Consider the following 17,510-nt stretch of genomic DNA (forward strand, 5'->3'; position numbering starts at 1 on the left):
TATGGCTCAAATTTCCAGCTGCAGGCTGGTCCACAGGGCTAGATGTCACTCCTCCCTTGTAAAGGGCCAAAAAGCAGAGAGATGATGGGAAGTAGAGCACCAAGAAGGCCTGTTAGGTCTCGGTGGCACAACATGTGTCACTCCAGGAGTATCATCTATATGTGGTCAGCACTGAGCAACGTAGAAAAGGTCTCACCCCAGCCATCCCAGGAGAAGGTATGACCTTTAGGTCATGCCAAGTCCTTTATGGCACAAACTGACAATTATGCTGAATTGTATTTCCAGTTCAATTTGGAAGGCAATCTGTTTCAGCACTGTCTGAATAATGATTCACTTTTCACTTTTATGTGGATGGAGCTGCCTGAAGCAGTCAGAGTGGACTGTAGCTGGATACACAGATTTGATACTGTTTTCTTGCCCTGCATAAGGGTGATTTCCTGACCCAGTGAAACAATAACAAATTAAAAATGACATTCTCAGCAGCAGTTCCCAGAGTAGGGGTCACCTGAAGGCATCAGCCTTGAAATACATCCATCCATGTCAGATTCCATTCCATCATCTCAAACCTTTTACAGAAGTGTTTTATATCTGGTCAGATTTTTATTTTTCTTATAAAGCTATTTTACAAATGTCATTAGTGATTTTTCCAAATAAAGTAATCTAGCTCTTCTTGAATAGGGATTAGTTATAACAATGAATAATGAGTATATTCATTTTGTGTTGTACATTTACCTTGATATTCTGAATTGTAATTCAGAGCGCAACCTGCTCTGGTTGCTCTGCATTGCCCTTTGGAGAAATGTATCACTCTTCATTGATGAACAGAGCTGGATGTTTAAAGTTAGACTGTGTGACTACTGCTTCTGGAATCACTGGAATTACATTGATTTATGCAAACTTAAGGGTGGCCAGATAGTCCTAATCAGATCATTTTGCTATTAATGATTTCTGCCTTAGTTAGGAGATGCTAATGATTACTTTTTCTGCGGAAGTATTCATCTAGTTTCATTAAAAAGGCTGTGGACTTCATAGTCAAAGAGTTGTGTCTATTTTTATTAATCTTTTCCTTCTCAAGATATCATCACCCTATTACCACAGCCACCACCCTGTTTATTTTTTGGGCAGTGCTGCAGATACCGATGAGTATCTTATCAGATAACTTCACTGAATTACCCACCGTGATGCTACTGCTGTTCTCAGCAATATTACAGCTAGCTCATAAGCTTTCACTGCAGGCTACCTGTCCCAGTTGCATTAAATTTCACTGCATTAATTGAATGCCACCTGAAAAAATATGTTTATGACCATTTTTCTTCCGCATAATTGGATACGGAATTACACTATTTTGGTATGCTGCAAGACATGAAAATGGCAAGGAAACATTTACAATGACTCTTCACATAGGGCTGCCATTTCAAAAGCGAGCCCTATCACACTGTGTATATTCAAATATTCTGAATTATGAAAACTTTGTGATAACATAGTTTCTTGCTCCAAGAGGGCTCAGCTATTTGGATTGACAGACAGTCCAGAAACCTTGACTCTATTTAGGGTTCTTCAGCAATGTTGTCTTCATTTAAGAGCTGATATGTTGCACATACTTTAATTCCAAGATCATGACAGGTCCCTGTCTTCTCAGAAAAGATGCCATTCTCATAAGAAAAAAGAGTGCATGATGGCATTCTCAAAAAAAAAAAAAAAAAAAAAAGAGTTCTTACATGCCTCGAAACAGTTACCTGGCATAATAATCCATATAAACTAGAAAGACATGCTAGTTTTCGAGGTATCTAATGTAGGTATCCAAAGAGCACTAAGTTGTATACCATAAGAATAAAGTAAGTTACTAGGATCTTAGATGAAAATATAAATAGGGGAAGAACAACTTTCCACTTTGAGGTTACTGCCTATTTAGAATCTGATATTGGATGTCTAACTAGTGGTTGAAGTCAGAATTTTAAAGTTTCTCAGAGCATTCAGAACTGGCTCATTTTTCTCGGATCTAGTTATTTCCTAATTTTTTAAGAAGTAGGAATATTTATTTATTTTCATGCTGTAAATGAAATAAAGTTGAACAAGTATAACATCTCCAAAGAAGGAGAAGATAAACTCTATCTGCTTCAGACTGGAACTGCAAGATATGAATGCAAGCAAACATCCTTAAGTGCAGATAAAGGTCCATAGTCTGCTGCTTAGCTGCACCAGTGGTTTCAAAATATGGGGAGCAGCTCACCAGAAACAGGAATGAGGCCAGAGATTTATGGTTCCCAAAATGGGAAAAAGCTCTTGATAATTATTTTCTGCCAACATTGATGTGGACTGGATTTACAATAGGGATTTAACTGTGAAAGAAACTGCACTCCACTGTAACGCATTGGTTATTTATCTCAGCTCTGAGAGCAGAGCATTATCTACTCCTGTGTAGGTAAAATTGTATCTTCTCCTTTAAAACTACATCTGCCAAAGTATATCTGATACTGCATTTAGTTCCATGGAAATTCTGGTTCCTCTTTCTACGTCCTGTGTTTTTTCACTTTGGGACACATAGATACTTTCCTCCTTTTCATTACAGACTAAATATATCTTTATAGGTACTGTCACAGATTAATGTTTTTGCTTATAAGTGATGAAAATAGGCAGGTTTTGTTCAGATGAGAGATGTGCTTGGATAAAAAATAGAAATCTATTTCTCTCCCAACAATTTGCTTAACAAAACTTAAGCATTCCTTTCAGCAAATACCAAGATGCAGCAAATAATGGATACTGACCCTTGCTGAATTTTTTAAGTCTCTAGGTGCATCCAGATAAATGCATTCAAATTTAGGGCCCAAGAACTCAATCTTAAGACATGATCTATTGGCATAAATGCAGCAATTCAGGTGTACAAGTGCCAGAAGAATTCAAACCTCTGAAAGATTTTACCATATTGCTACAAATTATTACATACATACCCCAGCCCAAGAGGTAATACCAGTGCAAACGCTGCTCTTCAGCAAACACTGCCACCACAATCAACGTGTGAAGATAAATGCCTTCGCAGAGCATCCAGAAGTAGTTGCAGCCCAACATGTACTGGTGAAAGAACTGCAGCACTTTGCAGCTTACCTGTTAGACAAATGAGATAATGTCACACAACTGATCAGCATTTTGCATTTAAGTAGGCAAAGATAAATGTTACTGCTAGGCTGTATGAAAGCACAGTGGAACAAAAATCCCCAGCTCTTGCTGGGTTTCTTCAGCACCTGTCAGTGGTAGGGATTTTAAACTTTTATAAAGGAGATTAATGGAACAAACAGCCCTGACGAAAGGAGAAAAAATATTATAACAGCACTCCAAAAAGTACCACATAAAGAAAACCTCCTTCAAAATTTGCTAATCTGACTATTTTTAGAATTGAAACAAGCAACTTGTTCTAGATGTACAAGAAAGGCTGTGAAGAAGACAGTAACTTAGAGCTCCAGTCTGGGTGAATTGTTTTACTTTTAATCAAACTCTTCCAAGGTTTGTCAGCTTGCCCATCGGAGCCAGAGTCACTCACTCAATAAACTGCACTCAGCTCTGAATTCAATTCTTCGGGAATGGCAAGTGCTGTTGGCAGTGGAGATTGTTTTGGTAGGGTGTCAGGGACACTGGCTTCACTCCTCTGCGAGAAGACAGTGTAACTTTATTTTCTCCAAATAACAAAGCAACATGTGGAGCTAAACAGCTGGTGAAGCTGAGATGTAGTTCCCACCTGCGGTTCAGATGGGGTTGCAGACATACACCTTGGCAAGAGACTGTGGCTTCAAGATGCTGGGAAGTGGTGGGCAGACGGTGGAGGGAAGTGCAACGTGTCCGCTACCAGAGAGCCAGCTGATGTGGGACAATGCTGTTCCTTTTCTGAGAGGATCTCATGTCCATCTGCTTCCTCAGGGAAGGCAATGGGGTCCTCCACATGGCCTCCACGTCACCAGCACCCTGGAGGGTCAGGAGGAGTGGGGGGGCATGGCTGTGCCAGCAGAGACACGCTGCTCCTTGGGGAGCACCATGTGCTCCTCGGAAATCCGAAGTCACACAAATGATGGCAAAGTGACAGTCATCATCTGTGGCCACAAGAATATACTCCTTCCTCTTAACTTCTGCAAAAGTTTTCCAAGCTGATTACCTGGGCTGTAAGAGATGTTTTTAAGATTTACTTGTCTTTTTAAGCAGGCATTTTGGCAGTTCAGCAGGTAGAGGACTGCATGTTCTGTGTCCACCTGAGGGACTCAGACTGATACTCCAGACCAGAAAAGCTTGTTAGCCATCCAGTGCACCACCTTCTCTTGCTGAGAAACATTCCCAAAGCAACTGCTGAAACATGTGCATTTATTTATCTTTCAATATTTGCAGTGCAGCTTGGTGCTCATGAAAACATAGGATTATTGATAGGTTAGGATAAAGGATTCTGACAGGATTGACTTGAAGGACTGATTTTTATTTTGGGTGATTCATTTTCTCTGCTCACCACACAGGGCAGAGCAGACAGTCACATCTTTTTTCCACACCGTATCTGAACAGTTCTTACGAAGTATGCCCAAAAAGGAGGAGGAAAGCAAATGTCACTCCGGTCTTCAAAAAGGGCAAGAAGGAGGACCCGGGCAACTATAGACCGGTCAGCCTCACCTCCATCCCTGGGAAAGTGATGGAACACCTTATCCTTGGTGCCATCTTAAGACATATCAAGGATAAGAGGGTCATCAGGGACAGTCAACACGGCTTCACCAAGGGGAAGACGTGTTTGACCAACCTCATAGCCTTTTATGAAGAAGTAACAAGGTGGATCGACGATGGCAGAGCAGTGGATGTGGTCTACCTTGACTTCAGCAAAGCATTTGACACCGTCTCCCACAGCATCCTCACGGCAAAACTGAGGAAGTGTGGACTGGATGATCGAGTAGTGAGGTGGACTGCAAACTGGCTGAAGGAGAGAAGCCAGAGAGTCGTGGTCAATGGGGTGGAGTCTGGTTGGAGGCCTGTATCTAGTGGAGTGCCTCAAGGGTCAGTTCTGGGACCAATACTATCCAATATATTCATCAACGACTTGGATGAGGGAATTGAGTGTACTATCAGCAAGTTTGCTGATGACACCAAGCTGGGAGGAGTGGCTGACATGCCAGAGGGCTGTGCTGCCATCCAGCGAGATCCGGACAGGCTAGAGAGTTGGGCAGGGAAAAATTTAATGAAATGTAACAAGGGAAAATGTAGAGTCTTGCATCTGGGCAGGAACAACCCCAGGTTCCAGTATAGGTTGGGGAATGACCTATTAGAGAGCAGTGTAGGGGAAAGGGACCTGGGTGTCCTGGTGGACAGCAGGATGACCATGAGCCAGCACTGGGCCCTTGTGGCCAGGAAGGCCAATGGCATCCTGGGGTGTATTAGAAGGGGGGTGGTTAGTAGGTCGAGAGAGGTTCTCCTTCCCCTCTACTCTGCCCTGGTGAGACCTCATCTGGAATATTGTGTCCAGTTCTGGGCCTCTCAGTTCAAGAAGGACAGGGAACTGCTGGAGAGAGTCCAGCGCAGGGCCACAAAGATGATGAAGGGAGTGGAGCATCTCCCTTATGAGGAAAGGCTGAGGGAGCTGGGTCTCTTTAGCTTGGAGAAGAGGAGACTGAGGGGTGACCTCATCAATGTTTATAAATATATAAAGGGTGGGTGTCACGAGGATGGAGCCAGGCTCTTCTCGGTGACAACCAACAGTAAGACAAGGGGTAATGGGTTCAAGCTGGAACACAAGAGGTTCCACTTAAATTTGAGAAGAAACTTCTTCTCAGTGAGGGTGACGGAACACTGGAACAGGCTGCCCAGGGAGGTTGTGGAGTCTCCTTCTCTGGAGACATTCAAAACCCGCCTGGACGCCTTCTTGTGTAACCTCATCTGGGTGTTCCTGCCCTGGCAGGGGGATTGGACTAGATGATCTTTCGAGGTCCCTTCCAATCCCTAACATTCTGTGATTCTGTGATTCTGTGAAAAAGGGTTGTATAGTGGTTTGAAAAGGTTTTACAAAAAAACCCAAAAAACAACAACAACAAAAAAACCAAACCCAAACATAAGAAGAAGTATTTGCTCCATTTTCTGTTGGCAAATGTGTTCATTAAGGTTCTTAAATCATCCTTGGACTGTTTTTCACAGTCTGGGTCAATATATTTCTTGCCTTGTTCCTGTGCCTGTGCCTGATACAGCCTCCCAGCTGGCGGCTTTCCCCTATGTATCGCCCATCCCTACAAGGGCTGCCTCGACTGACAGGTGCTTCTCAAAGGCTGAACACATGTTCAGGTGTAACCCTTCCTGACATCAGCCAGTTAACCCAGCCTCTAAAAATTCAGCAAACTTTCTGAACCATCACAGCAATTTTCCAGACAGGCTTGATCAAATCTGCTGTGTCCCAGATTTGGCCTGGGCCAGCCCCAGCTCCCCTGTGGGGATCTCCTTGGAGAAGTCGCAGGTCAGGGGGTTATTTCCCCGATGGCTGTAGCAGGAGGGACTCGGGGTGTCTGCACATTGCACACAGGCTGGTCCTTCTCCTGCTGGTGCCAAAGCATCCCTAGATTTCCATCCAGCCAGCGGGGCTCTAGGAACTGTCTCGTGCTGCAGTCTGGCAGCTGGAGGGGAGCAGAGAATGGCTGGTGAGTTCTGCAACAAAATCCATGGTATGTTCTCAAACTTATCATTTTAACTTAATGCCTTCAGCATTTCACATTGCTGAACTGAAAGGGAGATGACTATGGAGTACCCTTGCCTCTCTCTGCCAGCTGTTTGTACTGTTCACTGCTGCTCTGAGCAGAGACTGACTGAACATAACTTTCATTTGAACTAAATCCCTCTTTGCTAGAACTTTCATCTCTAGCTCAAATACACCCATAGAAAGCAGCCTGAGAACTACAGATCTAAACTTCATTCACTTCATTTTCTCAGCATTTCTTTCTTCCCTGTACTCTCCAAGTGAACTAGTACTTGTGGCTTTTAAAAGGAAAATATATACCTGTCTTTTAGAGTAATGGCCATGGAGACAGCTCATAACTTTTGAGGAATTTTATCATTTTCTATGCAGTAAGTTAAAGAAGAATACCATTGGCAAGGCATGAAGGATGAGTGTGATTAGTACTTGGATCCACATCACATTAATATGAGAATGAATCTGAAAAAGTTAGCATGAAGAGCTTAAGCACAACAATGCATTGAGATGAATTATGTTACATTTAGATTAATCAAACTACAGCTTTTTTTTTTTTTTTTTTTTTTAAATGAGGTAACAAATGCAGTATATTTCATCTGTGGCTAAGTGATGCAGTGCAAATATTCTCCTACACTAAAAAGAGAGTGTTTTTCTCAAGTCAGAGCAGGTAAAAGAGAAGAACCTGTTTCTGATGAGAACTGGATTAATGCATGGTACAAATAAAACATGATAAAGGTAACCAGCATCTCGGTGTACATTAGCTGGGAAAACTGCAGAACCAGTAAGTTTTATGAAGTGTTTATTCTCATAGAAACAAGTAAAATTGCAAGATGATACAGAAGCAAATCTTCCACGACTTCCATGCTTGATAGCTGATTTTTAACTTTGAGATAAAAGAAACATGTGTAGGGGTTTTGTCTTCTGCTGAAGTCAAATGTGTTTTGTTGCAAGTTCTTTGAGGCAGCAGCTCTGACCTTGTTATACAATATGCAGCACAGTCAAATCCAGGACTCAAAGGATTATCACAGCACTTTCACACTATGAAGGAGAGTAAGCTGTCATGAGCTTTCAGTCTATAGGTGTGTAGGTAACTTAGCTATTGGGTTTTAATTTGTGAGCAGAGTGGGCTGAGAGGAAACAGCTGGTCCTTTCTAGTGCAGCCCAGTAACTCTCTTGCTTTATGTGCTTGTGTCCTAAACAAAGGAATAAGCAGATGCTCCTCTTTTCTAGAGCCTGGAGACAGCATTGCACTGCAGAGGTTGGTGACTATGTAGCAAAGTGTGATACAATTATCAGGAGAGCCTGCAAAGTCAGGTAACCACCTAAGAAAGCAGCTCCTTTGTGCCTCCGGGAGGACGGCCAAGAGTAAACCATTTTTTGGCAAAATACAGACTGGCAAGAAACTCAGTCTGCAAGCAAGGAGCCTGCCTCCTGCTACTTGTTCTCACTGCATTGATGAACATAAAAGCTCAAGAAAAATTCTTTATAGATTTGCAGGACAGTGCTTGAGAATAAATCTCTTTTATTGTTAATTTTCCTTCCTCGTGAAAGCAACCTGCAATGGCCTTAAATTCTGGCTAACTGCTCAGGGGCAAAAAAGGTGAATAGGAATACAGTCAGTTATTCTCCTCTCTTGAAAATCTTCCTAAGAGTCATGTAACTCTTGCGTAACTCAGCTGCGACATGTAACGAAGGTACTTCAAAAGGATGCTGGAACCATTTCACAGAGAAGAAATAAAATAATTTATACTTCTTTTACAAGAAGGAGTTAGAACTGGTGTCTATGATGTTTGGCGGGATATATTGGTGTATTATAAATGCCGATAATGTTTCAACTCTGTCAAAGGAGTCCCAAAGGTCTGTCTGCCTGCGCAGGACCCTGCAATTGAATGTAATTGTCATGCCACTCTCTTTGGCTAATCCAGCAGCCCCTCATCACATTTACTTGTCATTTCTCTGTTAAGGCTCTCCTTGGTTATTGGTTAATAGCTTTTGGATAGAAAGCTGCAGCATTAGTTACCATCACTACCCATTAGGGCAAATCAAACCAAAACACTCAGACTACATAAAACCCAGAATACTATCTTCAACAATAGTAACAAAAGATAACGTGAAATAAACTGCTTTGTGAGCAGGTCTTCATAGTAATTCAGTCAGAGCAAAAGCACTGACTCAGTTTTGGCACAGGAAAGTTGTCCAGATTCCTGTGTGTCCTCATTCCTTTGATGCTTTCCTGGGTGAAGGAACCCAGGCTGGCAAGTAAGGAGGTCCGTGTTTTACACCAGTCCTTGCCAGCTCTGGAGACCTGCCCTGTGGAAAACGAGGGCAGGATAGCCCATCGGTTTGTATGGTGAAACCTCGCTTTGCAAATGCTCGCTGTCCATTGAAATGCTGCCAAATGACATTTCAAAGAAATAAATCATTAAGAATAGGCCAACCAAGGTTATTGATTTCAAAGCAAGCCAGCTACATGGGCCAGCACTACAGCTGTGCATTTATTTGTTTAAAGGGAAATAAACACATCTGACCTTACCGAGGATCAATCAGTATGGTTCCACTTCACCTCTCTGAATCTCTTCTGTGCACAGCGGCAAAGGATTCTCCTCAAGGAGAGTTTGCACTGCTTTCCACAGAGGTCAGATGTAGTTTATTCAAATTCAGTTTGAAGGCAATAAAATGTATACTCAGATATTCGTAACTTAGCATTTTAAAGGAGTAGCTTGAAGTTTGATTACTGATCTGCCTTACATGCTTATTTGGTTGGTTAGTTGGGATTTTTTTCTGGTTAGTTGAACACTATTCTATGAAAAAATTATTAAATTCCAAGAATCCATATATTACACAAATAAGCAATAAAACGACTTTCCAAAGCAAGACAGTGCTAACTATTGTAGCTGTAAATCACTGGCTATCAGAACGTCATACCATTATACAATATATCTACTCTGAGTCATCCATTAAATTGTGTTCCAGTCAGAAACCTGGCACACAGGGGCCTGGGCTAAGATTAATGTTTTAATATATTTTTAAACCATTTACAGAACAAAATGTACACAGTTGCTCAGAGGGATCCTAAGTTTTTTGTTACAAGAAAGCAAAATATGAAATTAAACAACGGAGGATATTTTTAGAACAGCATCTGTGTCTATATCTACCCTATAGAAAAGCAGCCAGCCCAGAATTAGGCATTCTGGACAGAAATTAATCCAGCTACATCCGCACGTCCCTGAGTCCCAGCTGCTGCAGTGATGGCTCTCCCGGGGCTGTAGCTTTGCTCTCCGCAGGGCACCGTGATGGGCTGGGCTCCCGTGGGTTTCCCACGGCACATCCACCATTGCCAGCACCGGCGGGGTGCATATGAACTCAGCCTCGCTGCCCCCAATGGGGCTTATTAGCTTGGTTTCTGAGCTGGGGTTGCTGGAGGGAGGCAGCTGTTCAGAAAGGCATTTTAAATATGAGCCTGAGTGATGGATGAGGACAAAGAGGCTGTCAGAGAAGGGCCCCAAGAAGAAGAAAACTGGGGCAGCCAGTGTAGCCCAAAAAAATAGTCCAGGAACTACTTGACCTGGAGTCAGAGCGCTCACAAGGTCTGCTGCCATCTTCTCCTGGTGATGGGAGGTAATCCCTAATGAAAACGGTAAGAGCTCCCATTCACAGAATCATAGAATGTCCTGAGTTGGAAAGGACCCAGAAGGATCATCAAGTCCAACTCCTGTCCCTGCATAGGATAACCCCAAAATTCGCACCATGTGTCTGAGGGCATTGTCTAACCGCTTCTTGAATACTGCCAGGCTTGGGCCCATGATTACCTCCCTAGGGAGACTGTTCCAGTGCTCCACCACCCCCTGCATGGAGAACTTTTTCCTAATGTTCAACCTAAACCTCCCCTGGCACATCTTACTGCCATTCTCTCAGATCATATCTTCCTGCCATTCCCTTGGGTTCGAGTTAGTTCAGGCACCTCTCTTCCTTCATCACAACTGAGCAAGAGTCACTGGGCACAGGAGGATAAAACAAGGCAGAGGTTAATCAGATATTCATGCGGTGCCTTGGCTGATTTTGCAGTCATACCTGAGCTCTGGGCATGTTATTGTTGCACACTGAGCCAGGCTAGTTTAAGACGCCATGGAGTATATCTAACAGCTGACTGTACTTATGCTTAGGTTTCAGGTGTAAGATCTAGACCTGCAAAAGTTTTTCCTAGGGACTAGATACACACATAACTGATGGCATGGATATGACTACTTCATAATTCAGTTAAATGCTCCATGGATTTTCTAATGATACGACTGGGATTTGTGAGACTAAATATAGTCACCTGAGCTGTTTCTGCTGTAGTCAAAAGATAATGAGTCAATATAGGTGATGGAGATTACAGCAAAAATTACCTCATCCTAAATGAGATATCTAAAATAAGTCAGACGGATTGTGCCTTGAATGTGCCTTTGTCTGTCTTTCGCTATAAAAGTTGTGTGGGGTGACTAGTTCAGCTGTGTGTATGTACAATACAGGTGTCCAAATGTAAGACATACCTGATCTCAAATGCTCATGGGTGTTTTAACTCTCTAGATGCACTCAGACTTCTCCAGTGCCTTTTCTGGTGTGACCTGCTGCCAGGGGGAGTGCCCAGCATTTTGAGGGGTGCTGGGGCAAGAGGGCACCAGGAAATTCGGAAAACAGTCAGTTGGGTGTATGCAACCATAGGCTGTTCAGAGGTGAAATGATAAGAAAAGGAGCTTAATCATCCAGATAATTGATCTATTATTGGTTGATAGCTCATTGTGCCAACTAAAGCTAAAGGCTACGTACATAACCAGCCCTAGCCTCTTGCCTTTTTCTTCTGCTCAAAGTCATTACTGTTTCTTCTTCTGTACTTTTACCCCATGTGCTTGGCTGTCATCTGTAAAGACACTTTGATGCCCATTCATTTATTTCTCTTCTGTTCAAGGCTACTTCTGTTTGGTCTTAAATACCTTCAAGAGAAGCAGAGTGGCTGGGTCATGACTGAAAATAGGCAATAATACAGGTCTGCACAGCAGTTACCAAAGGGCAATGAAATAGCACAGATGGCATTCACCTCACCTAACCTGGATGTCTGACTTCATGGTATAGATGCATAGACTAAAGCAGTCCCTGGAGAGGAATGAGCACTGCATTTTATTTACCTGGCCTGTTTTACCTACCTGCATTAGATCAAGGGGAATGGCCTCTTCTATTCAGACACAGCTGCCTGCACTGGCGGCACTGCCATTTAGTCAGAAAAATCCCAGCGAAGAAAATAGCTATAGCAGCATGGTATTAGGGACAATATTATGTTTTGGAAATGTTATGGTACTGCCCTTCTGAGGGGAATTCTTTTTGGAAATGTACATCTTTTGAGGGATTTTGAAAAATCTACTTTCCAGGTGATTCACTCTGAAATTTCTCACATTTTAGGCAGATCCTTTTAAAGACAAGCTAAAGAAAACTTGGAGAGGAACCTCAAGTTTAATTTGAATTATCCTGAACTGGTAGTTGTATCTAGAGCAGCAAAGTTTCTAAACATAATTGCTTTACATTACCTGAAAAATATCAAAACCTAAGCTGCTTTAAATGTACTGTTCATGTGCAAGGCCTTGTGTGGAAAGTACTGGAGCAGTTTACTAGGGGACGCCATGTCCATCCAGTGTTGCAGAGAATCCACCAAAAAGGCAAAGGTTAGCATTTGTACTTGTTGATCTGACATTTAAGAAGATGACGTTACTTGATATATTTCCGTGCCTGCATTTTTAGGATCTATATGATGTATCACCTATTCACCTTTCAGTCTCTCAGATGCATAGGAGACAGTGCAATTGACAGAAATTTATGGTCGCCTGGGTCCCACCCTACATTTTTAGGTCATCTTCACTTTGTAATTACAAATCTGTCCCATCTCTTGAGGAAAAGCAATGGGAAAAATTATAAAAAGCCTCAGTAAAGCATGGAGAATTGAATTAGTGTCAGGACTCAGTCAAGCACCACTCCACACCATAAATGACTAACAGTCTTTCAGGGACTGCTGCAGCAGTACACCTTTCTTGAGCAGCAGTTCTGAAGGCATGTCATGAATTTTAGCAAATCAGGATTCACTCATTTTGCACACAGAGACAGCGCGTGCTTTGCTAAGACAACCTCATATAAAAGCCCCAGCGGCTGCAAATGGCCTCTGTGGCCAGACAGGAGAACTGCAGTCGATGACAGCAAGACCAGGGAAGCTGAGGGTTTGCTGATTTTGAAAACAACTGTCCCACGGGTGCTCACTTCTCACTGCCACAATGGCAGAGCTTCAGGGCCCAGAGATGGTGCAGGTGCGCAATGATTAAGCAGCCTGACAGCTTAAATCAGACTTTTCACAGGGACTGCAGTTTGGCCTGTGTGCTGTGTACCTCCATCCTTGCTGTGGCGGATAGTGCAGGTATGATGCTCACCTGAGCAGAAAAAATGCAGCCTGAAAACCTGGGAACAAGCCCCAGGGCCTGATACTGTTGGCTTCAGGACCAAAATGCATTTGGCAGTCTGAGGTCCTTTCTGGAATCACATTTCTGAAGAAAATGGCCTTCTAAATAAGAGGCAGCGTATAAGGATTACACTACTGAAGTACCATCCACAGGATGCAATAGAGCCTGGGTTATTTCGACATGGAATACCTTGGGACTGGGCTACACAAAAGCTACCATCCCTCCCTTTGTGATGCTGCAACAGTTTTGAGAAACCTGAGCCTGCTAATAGATACTGCTTTAAAAGAAGAGCAAGCAGCTGAAATGTAGACAGAATAATAATTCCTGAGGAAAGTAAGATGAGGGAGTCTGTCCCAAAATAAATACTTATTCTGAGACTCTTAAATGTCTTTTTTCACCTCCTGATCACAACTGTTAATTGGATGGTGCCTTCCCATTGAGAAAGCAACCATAATAACATTGTTGAGAAAGCACAGATCTTTCTCAGAGGTGATGACTGACTGACTTCTTTGCAGCCTAGATTCAGTTGTTCCACATAAACCATAAACACTCTTCACAGAAGTGTCCTTTATGGATGCTGAGAATGTCCTTTAATCATCCATACTTCATATCCTGAGCATGGCATGCCACATCAGATCAGTGCATCTGACACCACCAGGTTTATATGGTGCTTTTTTCCCTCATTACTCTGAGATTTTTGAGAATATAAACAAGAATATAAAGACATTGGGAAAAATGATGGAATACTCTGACAGATGTGTCTTTAAATGAATGCAGATATTATTCAAGACTGAAAATTTGGGAGAATTCTTTGAATATTGGCTGGTTCTGAATTCACGATGTCCCTTAGTCTGCATTAATCTCATGGAACCTCATGGGAGGGGGAAGACTTGGTATTTCCTAGGATGCAAGGAGAGATTCTGATTTACATCTGCATTACTGCAGTGTTATACCAGTGCAACCCAGTGATTTCAATGAGGGTGAAGCTGGTGCAGCATAGTTCTGGCACTGCCCATGAGCTTACTGCTGTCAGAAACTTCATTCATAAATGATTCACCAGCATAAAGCATAAAAAACCCTCATCCTCTTGAAAGTGAACACATGCTCCTGAACCAAAGTCACAGCCAAGGAGGGTCACACTCCCCTGGAGGGAAACCTGGATTTGCTTCCAGGCACAGGACACTGTCAATGATCCTGTGCTGGCTGTGTCTGGGTGCCAGAGCCATCAATCAGGAGATCCCGTCCCTGTGTATCCTGCACATTACTGCTCCATTTTCCTTGTCCCTGCCGCTTAGCAAGTCTGGATAGCAAATGCTGTTAGGAAGCAAAGAATTATACCCTCAGAAGTGCAATTCTGCTGATACTAGAGAAATGCAATGGCAGGAGGAGTGACTGTTCTCTCCATGTGTCAGTTCAGAGGCAGACAGAGAAGAAATTTCCTTTCCCTGACATCTCCCTGAGGTGAGCACCCTGTGCTTACTTGCACATCTCAGGCTCTGCCATTGCACCTATGAACCTCAGAAAATGGCATATGGTGCTTTGTAGTCCAGTTCAGAAACGCTCCTTAGCTGGGACAGCTTCTCTCCAAACCTGAGCATTAGAGCCAAACCTTACTGTTCTCCCTCTTTTTTTATTGATTTCCCAATTACCAGTGATGTTCTTTTTGTGTTTAAAAAAACCCCCAAATTAAATGGATCTTAGAAGAATGTTAGTGACCACTCATTCCTGTTTCAAAAGATTGTGACTCTCCTATCCCGGTATACCATTTGCTATGTCAGGAAAGAACTTGTGCCACTCAGACATCCACCCTTCTCTGCTTTACTGGTGATAACTATTTACAAGACAAGTAGCTGTCACAGGGGAAATGGGAGGGGTGGGAGATGCGAGCTTGTCTTCATGAACTTGCTCAGGCAAAGGAAAACTAATGGGATCTGGGTATTTATTTGTAGATAGCAAAAAGTATTCTGGGGCACCTGCAAAATATAAAGCACAGCCTCAGTCCATCACTTGTAAATGATTAATTAAAAGGTTCAGTTCACTCACCCAAACCAAGAACTTTTACTCCATGTTTTACTCTGGAGGTGAACAAAAAAAGGTCACAACTTCATCACTCAATGCGGTGTGGTGAGACACAAAACTAATGGCAAACCTTTGACTTCAATAGAGCTTGGCATGGGTGCAACTGGAGGCTGACTTTGGCCCTCTTTGACTTACACAAAAGCAAGTATTACATTTTACTCTCTCAGGTCAACTTTGCTGAGTCAGTTTGTACTAGTGAAGTCAATGTACAAATATAATCTGCAAAAGCACAAAATTACACAATTTGTAAATTCACAGTTGCACACTAGACCCAGTCTCACCAAGCCTCATTCCTACACCTGAGGCAGCAGAAGTTCAATGTTTTAAACATTCAGTTGGAGTCCTGATTAGACTAAGGGCTCCTAAGCAAGATGATGACAACTTTCAGAAGAACATCAACCTTCTTCTAGGATAGGAGATACACTCAGGAGACACGACTGCTAGGCATTGGCAAGTAATTCCCTATTAGAAGTTTTGTCTTTGATTACTTTTGCATCTAGACAAAACTCTAGAATAGATTTGTGTCATCTCGTTGTGGCTAAACTGGCTGTGGAGGCCCTTGTAAGTAAGGCAGTGGAAACAGGATGGGGGAACAGATGTACTAAGATGAAAGACTTTGGAGATGCTTTGAGAGTGATAGGAAAGCTCTGGAAATAGCTACGTTAACAAAGAATCTGATTAATTTAACAAGAATGGAGGCTCCTGAAGCTCTATCCCAAGCATAACACATGAAACAATTCAGACGATCAAAGCGCACTTCTTTGTGGAGCTCCACCTTTGCTGCTTCCAGCGGAGGCAGCACTGTGGGAACCGCTGGGACTGCTGAGGCAAACACAAGTCACGTGGGGCAGCGTTTTTGCCATTTATCTTCACTGTTATCAGCTATTGGCCTCTCATTTGAGAAAAATATGTTTTAATCCCCACCAGTCTCTGCCAGGATACATCAGAAGGAACTAAAAACAAGAGACGAGGAAGGTAACAATTATATGGTAAAAAGACCTAAAATTAACACTGTTCTTGAAATGTTGTGAACCTCCTTTGTTTTCCAGGCTCTCATTCCCTGTTTATTCCTTTGAGAACAGGGGAACTCACCAGTATCTTAATCCCATAAATCACAGTAACTACCCTTTATACACTTCTCATCTTTCCACACAACTCAACGTTTTATTTCTACTGTTTTCCTCTGATAGGGAGGAACACCTAATATGCTTGGGCAGGCATGGTTTTCACTTAAATTAGTCAATGGTGAGATTATTTGTAGTGTTCTAGTGTCTATGAGGACAGGAATTTTTTTTAATATCACTACTATCATGGTGTTGCTGTAACTCATGGTATTGACTGTAATTCTAGTAGACGCCAGCTTTTGTGCTTTCCTTCTCACTTTCTTTTGGTCTCACTAATAATGCTGAGTAGGAAGCAGCTTAGTGGTTTCTCCTGCAGGCTTGCTGCCTGCCAGGAGGTAGGCTTTGGGCAGTAGAGATAAACTGAGAGCATTTTGTCATCCCACCTCATGCTCACAGTGATAGCAACTTCAGCAAAATGCTTGGGAAGAGGAAGGCACTATGTGCTGCCTGTCCTGTTAGAGACAGAGGATGCCTGCTGCACCATCAGCTAGAGTGGTAAACTAGCTCAGGATCTTTAAAGAATATCTACATCTATACAAGGAGGCCAGAACAGTCTTCAGCATATCACGCCCCATGTCCAAGGTACTTTCCACCTCAACAAGAGATGAGTTACAGATACTGCTAGTGGAAAGGACTGTTCCAGGCTCAGCCTAGCCCACACTCAATCCCTCCTTGCTGAGAAAATGAAATTGCTGTGCTTGTAATAAAACATGGGTTGCTTTGGGTTGTCCCTTACTGGCTCTGCTGCTGTACCCATGCAAGAGGGGGAACAGATTATTTACACATTTAGGCATAAATAAGCTGTGTGGCAGAAAGCTGGGGCTTGACAGTGAGATTGGAGCATGCCTGAAGAGATGCTGGGTCCTTATTCTCTGATATACCATGGCTAAGCATGAGAGCCCACACAGGGGTCCCCAGGGCTCCCAGCAGAGCACTGGCCCTTGCTGTGGACTCTATAAAACTGCAATTGGAATCTAAACTTTTGCTCCACATAATGCCAGAAGCAAGGGTGAATCTTCTACATGAAAAGTGAGGATGCTACAGAACAGCCTGGAGAAAGAAGAGAACAGATATCTCCACCAGAACAGGAAAGTGATAAAAATGCAGTAAGATCTCTTAAAGCTTTTCTGGATGAGT

At 42.8% G+C, this 17,510-nt stretch overlaps 1 protein-coding gene across 1 annotated transcript in view; it reads right to left on the minus strand.

Annotated features, from left to right (window-relative positions):
- CALCR (calcitonin receptor) overlaps positions 1 to 17,510 on the minus strand; it is a 170,933-nt gene that overhangs the window by 20,171 nt on the left and 133,252 nt on the right. Inside the window, exon 8 of the mRNA XM_065629396.1 lies at positions 2,949 to 3,102. Coding sequence (XP_065485468.1) covers positions 2,949 to 3,102 — 154 coding nt within the window. The remainder of the gene's footprint in view (positions 1 to 2,948; positions 3,103 to 17,510) is intronic.

This window comes from Caloenas nicobarica, chromosome 2 (genome assembly GCF_036013445.1).
Source record: "Caloenas nicobarica isolate bCalNic1 chromosome 2, bCalNic1.hap1, whole genome shotgun sequence".
NCBI classification, from domain to species: domain Eukaryota; kingdom Metazoa; phylum Chordata; class Aves; order Columbiformes; family Columbidae; genus Caloenas; species Caloenas nicobarica.